This window comes from Molothrus ater, chromosome 6, assembly GCF_012460135.2.
Source record: "Molothrus ater isolate BHLD 08-10-18 breed brown headed cowbird chromosome 6, BPBGC_Mater_1.1, whole genome shotgun sequence".
Lineage (NCBI taxonomy): Eukaryota > Metazoa > Chordata > Aves > Passeriformes > Icteridae > Molothrus > Molothrus ater.
In genome coordinates this window covers 5,585,841-5,601,051 of record NC_050483.2, presented here as the reverse complement: position 1 = coordinate 5,601,051, position 15,211 = coordinate 5,585,841, and the positions used below count along the sequence as shown (strand labels likewise).

Here is a 15,211-nt window from a genome sequence, read left to right as displayed (position 1 = left end):
GAAACTGCCTGCAAAATCTGCTTTTTCAGATAAACACTACACTGTCTTCTACAAGAAACTATGCTAAGAAAGCCCCCTGGTAAATTATTGAGGCTGGAACACAACCTATCCAAAGGGTTAGAATTCTTCTGTTGGGACCTATTCACTAAAATAATATCCTCATGATATTATGAGGATATCCTCATGAACCCCCTGTGAGATGCAAGCAATGCCAAGAGGATGCCAGCACTGCAGGAGTGCCCAGGGAAGGGTGGAAGCGCCCTGGCAGAATATTTGGGCTGGCTTTCTGCAGCCCTGAGCGTTTTCAAATGCCAAGCACCGGCCACAGGCTCTGGCTCTACCTAAAGAGCATTTGTGAAATTTGTGACATTACTCAGGGGCCAAAGAGGAACTCAGGTGGCCAGACACTGCTCTCAGCAATGCACTCAGGGAGATCTGTGCTCTCCAAGAGGAAATTCGTCCTCTGGAGCTGCAATTACACACAGAAAAAGGACAGCTTTGAGCCTATCAAATCTAGTATCACCTTCTAGAAATTTCTATTTCTCTCTAGAAATAAGAACAATGCAGCTAAGTCGCAGTGGTATGGCTAGAGAGCCCCACTCCCACATGCACAGCAATAAAAAAATTCAAATAGGGTTTTGGAAATCAGAGAAGGTCAGGTAAAAAGAAGAGTATGAAGAAAATGCAAAGAAGGACAGACAATGTAGAAGTCCTTCTATCTAAAAATTCCTTTTGTAAAACCAAATGTCCCTTACATATCTCTTGAAGGGTCAGCTAAAGCAATAAAATTATGTAAAGATGCTACATATGATAAAATAGGTAAGATACACATAAGATAAAATATGCAGAAATGCTGCAACCACACAGCAGGCAAGGGAGAGTGCACTAAAACCTGATGACAGAGCTTTGCTTCAAAATATCTTTTATATATTAAAAATACATTTTAAAATCCATTCTGATGTTTTTTGAAAATCAGCTGCTCAAGTCACCCTCAGCCCTGGGTATTTCTAGAGCAAGGGGTGAGCTGGCAGTGCACAGCCAGCCTGCCACTGGCATTGCCAACAACAGCAAAGTTGTTCCCACACAAGTTGCCTCCTTCCTTTTGCTTCTCTGCTCTTGCTCTTGAATTGCCCTCAGTTCCAGCAACATGCTGTCAAATGCAGCAGAATATTCAAGGTGTTTGTAGTGGGTTTGGTTTGTTAATTTGAGGTTTTTTGGGTTAATGTACAAATGAGTGTGGTGAGTTTAGTGCTGGCTAATCACCAGTGCATTCACTAGGATGTACTCTCTTATTTCTTGTTGTGAGGTAGGACATGGGGAAAGGTAAAGCTTAAAACTTTCAAAGGGTATAAAGAGAAATTTCTTAATAGTAACTAAAAGAAAAAGTAATAAAAATTGGAAAAAAACTTTTAGGAAACTTCTCACCTTTCTATAACCTTTTCGTTCTCACTGGCAATGTAAAGAAACAAATCCTAAAATTTTAGTTAGTTTATTACTTTTAGAATAATCTTTCTTTGGTTTACTTAGAGAGACAAGCCTTTTTTGTTAATGTTATGGAGACTTCTCTGTAAGAAAATAGTTTTTTGTGTTTCTTTTTATGAATAGTAGCTGCTTGGGGAAATTTGTCATCATGAAATTTCTTCTATTTTTTATAAGCTTTTTTTACAGTTGTCTTTATGGGCTATGTTAACTTATAGGGGTACTTTTTAAAAGATGAGTTGTTTAAAGGTAAAGGTTTTCATTATCTATCTTTAAAATTATCTTTATCTCTGGGAATAGACTATTTTTTTTCCTCTCCCCAAAAACAGTATTCTACCATAGAGATGCTGACAGCCCATGATCAAAGATAAAATGCCTGTACTCCAAATCAAAGGGGCAAGCATGTGAATATCAACCTCCCCCTAAAAAATTCTCCAAATATATATATCTATATATATATATCTATATATATATCTATATATAGATATATATATCTTTATATATTTATATATATATTATATATAATTTTTATACAACTATATAAAAATAGATAAGATATATATTTATCTATATATATAAAATACTATATATATATTATAGATACTGTATATACTTTATACACTTTATCTATTATATATATTATGCATTATAATTTATATAATATTATATAATAATTATATATAATATATAATGCATAGATATTATTATACATTAACATTATAGATAGAGTATTATTATATATCTCTGATATTATAAATATAGACATTATATATATATATATATATAAAAATAAATATTGTTGTTACTATTACTATATATTTATAATAATACTCTTCCAAACAGTATTATTGTTTCTGCCACATGGGAAAAAGGACTTTGATAATTTCCAATACATTGCAACTTCCAGCTCTGCTGTAAGCTACAGCAAACCCAAAACACAGTGAGCAGCAGGTTTTGGAGTGGACACAAACCCCCCCCCCCAGCACCAACTAAGGGGACAAACTGCATCCTTTGCACGAGGTGCCACCACCTCCTCAGCACTCCCAGGGGGCTGCAATGAATCCTTTCCCTGAAGTAATGCAGAAATGCAGCAAAGTCTCTGAATTTGTCTTAATTAACAGTATATTATTATTATTTTTTTTTTAATCATTAATAAGTTGTTGCAGTGTGTCGCCAGCTTAATATTCAATAATAAGTGAGGCTAGAAGCAGCACATGGCACAAGGACAAGCGGAGCGAGCGCGGGGGGAGATTCTCGAGCGCCCTAATTCAATTAGCAGGCAGTGAGTGACACTGGGACAGGAGGGGTTAATTGGGGTCACCAAAAGGCAGTAATTCCTTACCTAACCAGTCATTAAACTTCTTAACCTCGGAGGGCAGTCCCAGCTCGGTGAAGTCGCCCGTGTGGAGCAGGATGTCCCCGTAGGGCATCTGGATGCCATCTGTTCTGGAGTGCGTGTCTGAGACGCAGACAAAGCGCGTGTGGCCCGCTGGCTTTGGAGTGTCATATGGGATGGGGTCGACCCTAGAGCAGACACAAAGATCCCACAACAGTCACAAGGTTCAAAGCCTCACATCCATTATTGCAGATAGCAGCACGCTGCTCCCTCCAGGAGAACTGCCGCACATCCACCGACACATGCCGCGCGCTGCCAACAAGCCAGTGCTGCTAAAGACTTACCTGGTGAGGAGAGGAAGATCAAATGGACACAAATATGGCCACTCTGTGGTACTAAAGTGTGTTTAAACACAGGGGAAAATGGATTTAGGAAGCTTTGAATTGGGATGTTTTACATCCTGTGCCTTAGACATGGACAGGTACAGGGAGATAAAAGTATCCCAGGTCGGCCAGGAAGAGGCTCTCACCTGAGCTCAGCTGTCACATTCACATTTTCTGAAAAATCCTTTCACCCAGGATTTTTCTCCTGGGAAGCTGAGAAGCCTCAGAGAAAAAGGGAAACAATAATTATCTTGTTTGCTTCTCCTCTGTTTTGCTGCTTTGGAATGTGTTTGGAGATTGCTCACCCACAGGTGATTGTTTCACTGGTTTCATGTGAATTGTTTTGACTCTTTGGCCAATCAGTGCCAAGCTGTGTCAGGGCTCTGGAGAGAGTCACAAGTTTTCATTATTATCTCTTTAGCATTCTGTCTGTATCCTTTCTTTTTTCTTTAGTATAGTTTAGTATAGCATTCTTTAATATAATACAGTATCATAAAATAATAAATTAGCCTTCTGAGAACATGGAGTCACATTCATCATTCCTTCCTGCCACTGGACACCCTGCAAATACAACACTCAGCAGCTGATTTTGTTCAAGGGCACAGGTTCTCCTACAGATCCCAGCACAGAGCATTTGTTTACACACAATAAGGTACATCCAGGAGTGCTTTGGTGGAGGTTGGAAACTGCAGAACCAAGTCTAGTGGCAGCTTCCTAAACTCAAACAAAATCCTGAGCTCATCATCCCAGAATCTATAAAGTCAGGGCTGATGTGCTATCACACATATAAAACTTTTTTTTTTTCCTATAGCAAACAATGCTAGAAATTTAGTTCAATTGGTTATTTGCAAGCTGTATTTGGTAATTTGATCTTATCAACTACATGTGACCCATCATGGAAGTCTGGTCATTTGGTTTTTGGCGACTTTTTTTTTTTTTTTTGAGCACAATAGAGGAAAAGAATAGGTAATCTAAATGCTTTCTGCATACTTAGTGGTTAGAAGCTCTAATTTGTAACAGAAAAACTTAAATACAAAAGGCAATCCATTGCCTACTTTGGAATAGCAATTATTTCTCTGCAGAGTTGCCATAATTTGATTTGCTCAACACTTGAACAGTACAGCATCTGGATTAGTGCCACAGAAAATCCCATCCCAATTCCACAAAACTTCAGCTCATTCCATTGATGTGCCACTTTGATCATGGTTAGAGCTTAGCTTCAGCTAGAAATGTTGAGGTATTTAGGAGTTATGTCAGAATAATAGTCCACTTACATCTCAAATTATCAGGCTAGTGAGACCAAGCTCCAGCTACTTTAAAGCATCCCAAAATAATGCTGTTCTAAGACTTATCTGGACAAACTGGCACAACAGGCATTCAAAAATCGGTGCCTGAAAGTAAAAGTAAAATTAAACAGTAATAATAAAACTAACTAACTAATAATAAAACCTTTAAACAGGTTTTGTTAGTTGTGCTCTCCACACTGAAAACAAACACCAGTAGACATCACTGTGAATTTCTTGTCCTAAATCCCCACAGTTATGATGAGATATATAGTCAGTAACAGAAAATAAAGCACAAACCTTAAGAAAATACTGACTTTTGAAGTATTGCATCTGTTTCCTGAACTGTGAACTAAATTAACATTTAGTTTGTACTGTACACTGAACTGTGTGAAAACTTCTACCAGTGCCTTGAATTTCAGCTCCCTGCACAGGTGAAAAAGGCCAGAAGCATCTTCAGGGTGTAAATCAGTTTCCTGCCCTGAGGAGTTTTAGAGTGGCTCCAGAAATCAGACTCCATATGGATATGCCCTGGTCTCCAGTGGAAAACTGGCCCTGGAAATGCACTTACTAACAAGATCTTACTGAGTTAGAGTTCAATTTTGTTAGAATTTTTAAATTATATTAATTGTTTGTTAGATATTAAATATATTATATTACATTAATATATACTATATATATAAAATATATATTATATATATATAATATATTAATTATTTATTCTATTTGTTAGACTATTCACAGCCAAAATATTAGTGAGGGAAGCAGTAGGGAGGAGATATTTGTTAGATTGATTTTTCCTAGGTACCATAATTAGGTCTTTCCAATCAAACTGTATTTACCAGCAAAGTACAATACCTTGTTGACATGGGCCACTGAATTAATTTGCAAAATTCAGGCTCTCCAAGATGATGCTTACTTTAAATCAGATTCTACTGCCAGCTGGGCTGGAGAGCAGAGAATCTGGTGGATGACTCTTCCTGGGGTTTGGTATTGTACCTCCTGTTCCACCCAAAGCAGCAGGTACAATTACCTGAGCCATGAAACTGTTACCACTGCAGAAACCCGGGAGACAAATCCAACCATCAATGGATTATTTTTTTTCTCAGCAAGGGTCTGAAATTAACACAGTTATTATTCCAGAGAAAAATGAATTGACCCATTGAAATTGCACTGGCAAGCTGGGCAGAACTGCAATCATAGTGCTTTCCTACATGGTGTTTTCCTTCCAAAATAAGGGGATCCCCAAATCAACATTTCCCTACTTCCCAGCAAGTTTAGTCCAGACAGCACAAAAAACGAACACCAGCTTTCATCATCAGCACAGAACTTGCTCAGAACATCTCTGCTGGAGCTAAACCAGCACTGCCTGCCCTGGGGAGCCCAATTTGGTTTGTACACAGCAGCCAGGCTTTGCTCTTCTCTGCAGCTTCCAAACAAACCCTGCTCTGCATTAGGGTATGGCACTGAAACCTGCTTTAGGATTTTTCCATTCGTGCCATGACTTACAGAAAAGTCTATCACCAAAATTCATTAAGTCCCTGACCCTTCTTTCTCTCCTTTACAAACACTTTGATGTTGCCAAGTAACCTTTTTTCCACATCTTACCTTCTTCTCTCATTCAGTATTTCTCTACTAAGTATTTCCAAGTGAGATACTGCAGGTGACTGTGTTCAGTCCATCCATTTATCATACTCAGAAGAGTCCTTCAATAGAAACCTAATAAAAGTGGTGTTATTGCCAGTGCTAAGGGCTCAAGCTTTCTTTTCACCCACAGCTGCAGCATGGCAAACAGCAATATGAGAGCCTCCTTTCCCACTGCATTCCAAGAGGATTGGGCTCTGAAGGCAAGGCACTGCCCTGTCACAGCTCTGGTGACACCCACTTCTCCTGATCTACCTTCTTCCTTTTCTGCTTTCACCCTTCTTTCTCATCTACTCACAACCCAGCAGCTGGGGCCTGCACACTGGCATTGCTGAAATCTCTGGGACAGTTCTGCATCTGAGCCTTCCTGCAGATAAAATCATAAATAATAAAATAAAATCGTTCTTTTGGCCCTAATAATTCTAATTAATCCAAATTATTTATGTCCACCACCATTCTGCTGAATCAGAGCACGTACCTAATTCAACCTGTTCTTTACCTTTGCTGAACACACAATGCCTTCAGCTAACTCTGACACTCTCCATCACCACCAACAATTTGGTTTTTTTCAGTCTTTTTGACATGGCAGACTGAAACACTTCACAGATTATTTGATTACTCCACTTGGAGCAGCATGCTCATGGAAAGATGCAGTAAGAGATATTTCAGAATAATTTAAATGTTCATATATTACGATGAATACAGAAATCAGCATAGAGGAAACAACATAAGTTATGTTGCACCTTAGAAAATCAGGCACTTGGCTGGTTTTTTATGTAAGACCCAGAGCAAAATCCCATAAGGCAGCTGAGCAATGGCTGCTGTGTGAGATCACGACAGTAATGTAAGATCTGTCACATTTAATGCATTTATGACAAGGGTCCAGCAATCAGAAGGGACAATGTAACCTTCATACACTTCTACAAGAACCTTGTTTATCAGATAAATACTTTATTAAACTGCCCTTACCACCAGTGGTTCTCACTTAGAGTCTAAGAGCCCCTCAGATTCGCAAAATATGGGGGCTCCTGCAAAATATGCATTTCCTCCCACCCTGCCTGAAAGGACAGCATTATGCAGGCTCTGATTTGGCTTGCTCAGGTGGCACTCAGCAAGGGTCTGAAATTTTAGATATTATATGTATTATATTACATTATTATACATATATATATATATATATATATATATATATATATATATATATATATATATATATATATATATATATATATATATATAATGTAGTCCCTTAGTCCCTTCCCCAGACCCACAGCACCTCTCCAAGGTGGATCAGGTCAGGTCAGGGGCTGAGTGCTGCCCCTTGCCCTGCCAGCTGTGCACACAGCAGCCCAGGCACTGCTCCATCCCGGGGCTGCACCCTGTCCTCCCCCATCAGACAGCAAACCCCAGCCTGGCTTTCAAAGTGAGAGATGAAACAAGCAAGAATGAGCAACACACACCATACCAGGGGGGTCTGACCAGCAAGACAGTGGGGGCTGAATTCAGGAACTCACAGAAGAGGAGCACCTTGGGCCTTGCACATGCACAGGGGTGTGGATGATGACAGCCTGGTCAGAGAAAAAGTCAGATAAAATTCCCCAAGAATTGTTCTGGGGAGTTCTGAGAAAGCTCAGAGAAAGAATTAAAAGAATCCTTAATCTTTGCATCTGGTGTTTTAAACTTGTTTACTTGCAAGATGTGCACAAGGAGAGTGTTTTTCTTATTAGCCACTCTAAGTACACTCTATGTGTACAAGAAGGGTGTTTTTCTTATTAGCCACTATTAAATACACTATATGTGCACAAGAAGGGTGTTGTTCCTATTATCCTGTGCTCAGGATAATAATAATGTGTTGTTCCTGTATACTTCCTGTACTCCTGTACTTACTGGGTACATCTGTGACTCAATTTGTGGGTTAATTTTTTATGACATCTAAATAAGTATTAATTATGCATCCATTGAAGCACAGGCTTCAAATCTGTGTGCCACATCAAATCCACGTGTGTTGTTGCACTTCTTTGCTTCTGAGATGTGTACAAGAAGAGTGCTGCTCCTAATTAGCCAATAATGTGAGGAGTGTTAATTGAGGACCAATCAGGTCTGACCTTCTCAGAGCTGTCTATAAAAAGAATGTGATGTATAATAAACTTCACATTTACCTTTTAACAACATAGAAATCTGCGTCACTTTATTCAGCCATCCCTAATGCAACAGCAACACAGGGGCAAAGGACTTGATTTAGGATGTCTTGCCACAGAGGAGACATGTTAACTGTGCATTTCAGCCCAAGCCTACCCCAGTTACTCATAAGGATGTCTTATAAATCAGCAGGGCTGGAAAGCTCCTCTGAGACAGGCAGGGCAGTGCAGCCCTCCTACAGACACAGCTGCAGCCACACTGGGACCCTGCTGCAAAAAAAACCTCAGCAAACACACAAGCACCACCTTCCTGAAAGGAGTCAGTTTTGATGATAAAGGATAATCCTGCATGGGTGAGTTCAAATGCTGAAAATAAGGCTCTTGGGGTGTCTGGGAAATGAATTTGCAGAGAATTTTTAAAGTTTAGTAGAAAGTTTGTGCGGCATGTTTTTGTGTACAAACTTTGAGATAAGAAATGTTGATTTAGAAATAATGTGGAATAAGATAGATACTATTGAGAGAGAAATAGAACTAGAAATAAATTTTAAAGGTTGGTTTAGTAAATAAGACTAGGTATTTTAGAGAAATAGAACTATGAAAGATGCATTGTAATAAGACTTATGAGGGGTGATTTTAGATGATTAGTTTTTAGATTAGAATATTTATAGCATAGTGTGATTAAAATCAATAAGTTAAGAAACACAATGCATTGTAATTAAGAAATAGTTTTTGATTGTAATAGTATAAATTATAAGATTTGTACTTTTTTACATGAGATTGAAAATAGAACAAAAGTTTTTAAAATGTTTTTTAGTTATTTTATTTCTGAGTTAGAAAAAATTTAATCTAACAAGGGTGGGTTAGCCTGGAATGCCTGTGGCTAGAGAGCCCAACCCCACAGACTGTTCACTGCCCTGCTCTCACAGCTTGTTGAGATATGCAGACTCCAAATCCCCTCTCACAGAGGGATTCCCAAGAAACCAATCCATCCTTGAAGATGGAATAAAAACCTTAACCATTGAGCCAGGAACGTTTCCAGTTCCTGCCTTGGAGCAAATCACTCACGCAGCACCCACGATGGACAAGACACGACCGGATGCTGCAAACCCCTCCTGCAGCCCCACAACCCAAACCAGCATCATTGCTGCTCACAGCCCAGCCCTCTGCAAGCTGCCTCTGCTACAGGTGAACAGCAAGGCAGGCAATCTTCCTGTCCCCAGGATCTCCAGTGCCAGGACACACGGGCCCACGTCCTTCCCAGGCTGTGCCGCATCACATGCTGCCTTCTCATCTCACTAATTACTCCACTGGGTATATCTGTGACTGCATTTGTGGCTTTATTCTTTATGACATCTAAAGAAGTATTCATTATGCATCCATTTAAGCAAGGCTTCACCTCTGTGTGCCACATCAAACCCACGTGTGTTGTTGCACTTACTCTGTTCTGGGAGTCACTTGGAGACATCCTCTCTAGTAACTAGGTATTTAAAACACATCTATGTAACTAGCTTTTAAAAAGCATCCCACCCATGCTTCCTGTGAATAGGCATCACTGTGTTTGTTTACAGTTTAGCTTCCTCTCATATCATTTCATACTTTTCTTGCTACTCCTATTTTCAAAATTTGCAAACAAAATACTTCTTCAAAGAGCCAATTAGCTTGGTGTGTTTGTTTTAGGATTAAAATACAAATATTTTCTGAAAAAAACCCACTTTTAAAAGCTTGTTTCTTATTGCTGTTAGTTCCCCCTCCTCAGCTAAGTCAATGGAAGTAATTTTTTTGAAATGGGAAAACAAAAGCAATATATTTTCTACATCTTCAGGTTTTTGTTTCTCTGAATTCATACCTCTGTCTCTACACATGCTCCCTCTGGCATGGAAAATTCAGGAGAAAAGAATGGGTTTTTCTGTGAAAACTGCTGTGCAAATGTATTAGTTTCTGAATGCAAACCTCACAGCTTTGTTATGTTGTGATATTTGTTACTGCTCTTAGAGCCAGTCCCGAGTCCTGGAATAGGGCAATCACGTGAAACTTGTGGCTTAATTAATTTCTGTTAAAATTTATCAGAAAGTCTCTCAGCTGAAGGAAAAAAGCATGAAATGCACCTGCATGCCCGGCAGCATCCAAGAAATGGAATGAATGCACCAGATGTGTAATTGTTCTTATTTAAAAACAAACCAACCAAACCTCAACGCTATTAGGCCAACTTCACAATTCTCCACTGAGTTTTTAAGGCCACAGACTAGAAAGACTATACCAAACTGTAAATGTGTCTACATTTTGAAACAAAAATGTATTATCTTAATTTCCAAACCTTCAAAACATGAACACAAATGTCATTTAAGTTCTCCCGTCAGAAAACATTGACATGCCCATAGCTGATTCTGTGATACAACACATGCTGAAGACACAAAGCCAAACACTAATTTCCTCTCAATACACAAAATTAATGCCCAAATATAGCATTGCTTTAGTTGGCCACTGTCAGCCATTAATTGTTTAAATCATACATATTAATGCTTTTGTTAACTTGATTCTGTCTTCCAGTGTGCTCAAACACCAAGCCAACATCTGGTTTCTTGTCTGACTGAAAACAAAGGGATGCAAATACCTTTCCACACCCTCCCTGGCAGATTTGATTTGTGCAAGCACACACACACATCTCTAAGAACAGACTCCCCCAAACCTGCTGGAAAGCCCCACCTCTTCTGGAAACCCCCATGTGTCACCCACCAACGCCTCAGAGGGGTCTGGAGAGCTGTAAAACAGAGGTCTGATATTTATTACAGAAATGGCATTAACTGTGTCTTGGTGCAATGTGGGGGGGGGGGGAAAAATAAATTACATTTCCAAAGCCACAGGAGGATTCAAAGCAGCGCTCAGCAGCTTACTGCCAACGCTTCCAACAATTATAGCTGCAGGGAAATGATGGATCTTTTTATTACAGGTTCTGGAGCTGTTTTACTTCCAGTGAGATTTATGAGATTAAACAGAAAAGACCTATATTACCCACTGTCATCATCTGGGCAAATTTAAGAAAACTCTTCTTTATAAGGAATTTATAATAATACATCTTCTCAGCCCGATTTAAACCTTAACTAATTAAAGACTCCAAACTCTGCTAAACCCAGATTGTGGTCAGTAATAAGAGCAGAAAGAGCTAAAATCCAGATTTGCCATGGTGTTCTTTGAGGGGCAAACAGAGAGCTGGCCTTTTCCGAAGTACCTGACCTCTGCCTTTGATACTAATGGGAATTCAGAAACAGAATTGCTTGAGCATTTTTGAAAATCCTACTAATCATCCCTTTGCAGAAAAAAAATTCTTATAAGTCAACAAATTCTAAAATTTAGCTATCAGTGGCTTTCCAAAGGTTAGAGAAGTAAAACAGAACTGAAAAAAAGAGTTTCAATACCAGTGTCAGCATCACTCCAAGGCCCAGACAGAAGTCTCCTTTAAATAAAATAGTTAACCATTCTTATGCTGGTATGGTTTCAATTCAAATTCATTAAGAAACACTTTTCCCCTATTCTTTTGCTCCTGTTGTTGGGGGACTGCTATAAACTATGTCCCATCCTGACAGAAGTCATTTGCTGGCAAAACTGCACCTACTAGGAGAGTAAGTCAATAAGCTCTCTACACTGAAAGATTTTTTATTATTTCCTTACTATAAGCTCTCCAAACACCAACTCATGAAATACACTCAGAAAGTACAACCTGGCGCTCCAAGTTTAGATCCAATTTTAATTTAAGGACAATGAGGTTTGAAAACTGCTCATTTTGATTTATTTAGCAAGGCTAAATTAATGTGTGGTATCCCTCCAATCATTTCATTTCAACTGCAGCAATCATAAAATGTGCTGGATTTACTTCTAGGATGGAAACCACAGAGCCCTTCTTTCAACAGTAAAACAGTTTTTCCAAAATGCAATGGAAAAAAAGGCACCCCAAAAGAAGCAGGGCCAGATCTCCAGGACAGATTACATTGTTCTAATTTGACATGCTATCCTCCTCAGAAATTAGGGCAATTCTGATCAGAGGCACCAAGGACACAAGGTTCTGCCAAAACAGAACTGCAGAAGCATGTACTGCAGCAGGTATTCCATTGCTGACGCCATTTATATTAAGAATCATATCTGGAATGTCATAAAATGTACAAAATTCATCTGCATAATTCATTATATTTCCTTGGAGATGATAAATTCTGCAAATAGACAACAACTCTTACGTAAGAGGGAAACTGGGCAAGTGGACCTGAAGGTGCATAAAATTTTGAGAACTCATTCTCTTTGGAATTTGCTATTAAATCTAAAACCTTTCTTCATGTTTCAGAAACAAGTACTCATTGTTTAGATACCCACAGGATTAATCCCAGAGTGTTTGCAAAGAACCACTGGAGGCTGGTTCTGATTCTTTTCCCCCCAGCACATATCTGGTCTAAGGCATAGGGGCTACTTGAAATTCCAGCTCCAGAAACACAAGTGTTCCTCTTTAAGGCACAATTAAGGACACAGTGCAAGGCAGAACCTCTCTGCTCAGCCTGCTCAGTCATTTTGCTCCCTGACCTGCAGGTAACACCCTCTCCAAGGGATGGGATGCAATTCCATCACACACTGCTACCCACGGGCCTCTCTGCTGCTCTCCCTCCTGGCTCGGCTTCCACAGGGCTCATGGAGCTGAGTCACAAAAGGAGTTCAGACTCCACTGGGCACACTCCGCTTTGGAGTTACTGAAGGCACAGAATGCCACCAAAAAACTCTTGTGAGTCACTAAAGGCACAGAATGTCACCAAAAAACTCTTGTGAGTCACTAAAGGCACAGAATGTCACCAAACACCACTTGTGAGTCACTAAAGGCACAGAATGCCACCAAACACCACTTTTGAGTTACTAAAGGCACAGAATGCCATCAAACACCACTTGTGAGTTACTGAAGACACAGAATGCCACCAAACACCATTTGTGAGTCACTAAAGGCACAGAATGCCACCAAGCACCACTTCTGAGTTCCTAAAGGCACAGAATGCCACCAAAAAACTCTTGTGAGTCACTAAAGGCACAGAATGCCACCAAACACCACTTGTGAGTCACTAAAGGCACAGAATGCCACCAAACACCACTTGTGAGTCACTAAAGGCACAGAATGCCACCAAATAGCACTTGTGAGTCACTAAAGGCACAGAATGCCACCAAATAGCACTTGTGAGTCACTAAAGGCACAGAATGCCACCAAACACCACTTGTGAGTCACTAAAGGCACAGAATGCCACCAAAAACCACTTGTGAGTCGCTAAAGGCACAGAATGCCACCAAAAACCATTTGTGAGTCACTAAAGGCACAGAATGCCACCAAATAGCACTTCTGAGTTACTGAAGGCACAGAATGCCACCAAATAGCACTTCTGAGTTACTGAAGGCACAGAATGCCACCAAACACCATTTCTGATTTGCCGAAGGCACAGAATATCACCAAACATTACTTGTGAGCTACTGAAGGCACAGAATGCCACCAAACACCACTTCTGAATCACTAAAGGCACAGAAGGCCACCAAACACCGCTTGTGAGTTCCTAAAGGCACAGAATGCAGAATGCCACCAAACACCACTTGTGAGTCACTAAAGGCACAGAATGCCACCAAACTCTTTTGAATTACTGAAGCCACAGAATGCCAACTAACACCACTTGTGAGTCATTAAAGGCACAGAATGCCACCAGCATGCCTGTGGCACTGTCACTGATGTTAGGAGGAACAAACAGACTGGAACACCACAGACCTCATGTGCAGCATGACATACTATTTGAAACATGGCATACTGCTGTCAAGTAAACTAGCAGACATCATGTGTTACCTGCAACATGAATTTGTGCATGTGAACCAGCGTGGCTGTTGTACTGAGGATGGGTGAATACAGTGACATTTAGACTCTAAGGTTTTAGAAGGTAAAATGTTGAGCTTATTAGAAACTGCACATTTTTTTTATAGGCAGTTATGATAAAAAGTGGACTTGATTGGTGATTAATTAGTACTCTTTACACTGTTGGTTAATTAGGAATAACATTCTTTTTGTAAACACTTTACAATTAACAATGAGTTCAAAACACTAGGTGTATGACTGTTTTAATTCTAATTAATACTCTTTACACTGTTGGGTAATTAGGAATAACACTCTTTTTGTCAACGCTTTACAATTAACAAGAAGTTCAAAACACAAGGTGTAGGACTGCTTTAATTCCTTCTCTGAGCTTTACCAGACATTCCTCTGGGAAGTTTGGAGAAAGTTTATCTGACATTTTTCTCTGACTAGTTCCCAGCATACACAAACCAGCACCAAAACCTGTCTCTGTCAGGATGCACCTGAGTTTTAACAAGCCTCTCCAAGGTGCTAGCCATAAAATGCTTCTCATCAAACCACAAGCATTTAACACTGTTCCTACTAAATAAAACCCTGCAGAACAGCCCTGCTGTCCTAAAAGGCACTCAGTCTCATCTATATGAGCCATTTCAGCCTTTGCCAAAGGTTTCTTTTCATTTGTCTACCTCCTAAGGTTTAAGGAGCTTGCCACAGGGAAGATGATAATATTCAGACACCATTTAGCTCTCCCTGCAAAGCTAAGCCCTTGTGTCTAACAGGAATAGAGAGGAGATTATGGACTGCCTTCTACCAGCACCAAAACACAGGTCACTGCCCAGCATCCAGGGTAACAAAAAGCTCAGTACCACATTAAAAGCTGGAATTAGGTAAGCTTTCATGCCCTAGGAGTCACACAGCTGGCCTAATATCTGTGTACTCCTAGAAATTCCATTGCAAAAAAATTTTGACACCGGTTGTCTTAAGCTCAACTTGAACTCTAGATCTAGACTAGTGAGAGATCTGAAGCAGTTCCAGGATGTATAGAAAAATATATCCTTATAAAATTTTCTTTGTTGCAGAGGAGGAAACAAAGAAAA

At 39.7% G+C, this 15,211-nt stretch overlaps 1 protein-coding gene across 4 annotated transcripts in view; it reads right to left on the bottom strand.

Moving 5' to 3' along the window:
* MPPED2 (metallophosphoesterase domain containing 2) overlaps nt 1-15,211 on the bottom strand; it is a 118,141-nt gene that overhangs the window by 72,091 nt on the left and 30,839 nt on the right. For all 4 annotated transcript variants that reach the window (XM_036384601.2, XM_036384598.2, XM_054515259.1 and 1 more), the window contains exon 3: nt 2,822-3,003. In XM_036384601.2, coding sequence (XP_036240494.1) covers nt 2,822-3,003 — 182 coding nt within the window. The remainder of the gene's footprint in view (nt 1-2,821; nt 3,004-15,211) is intronic.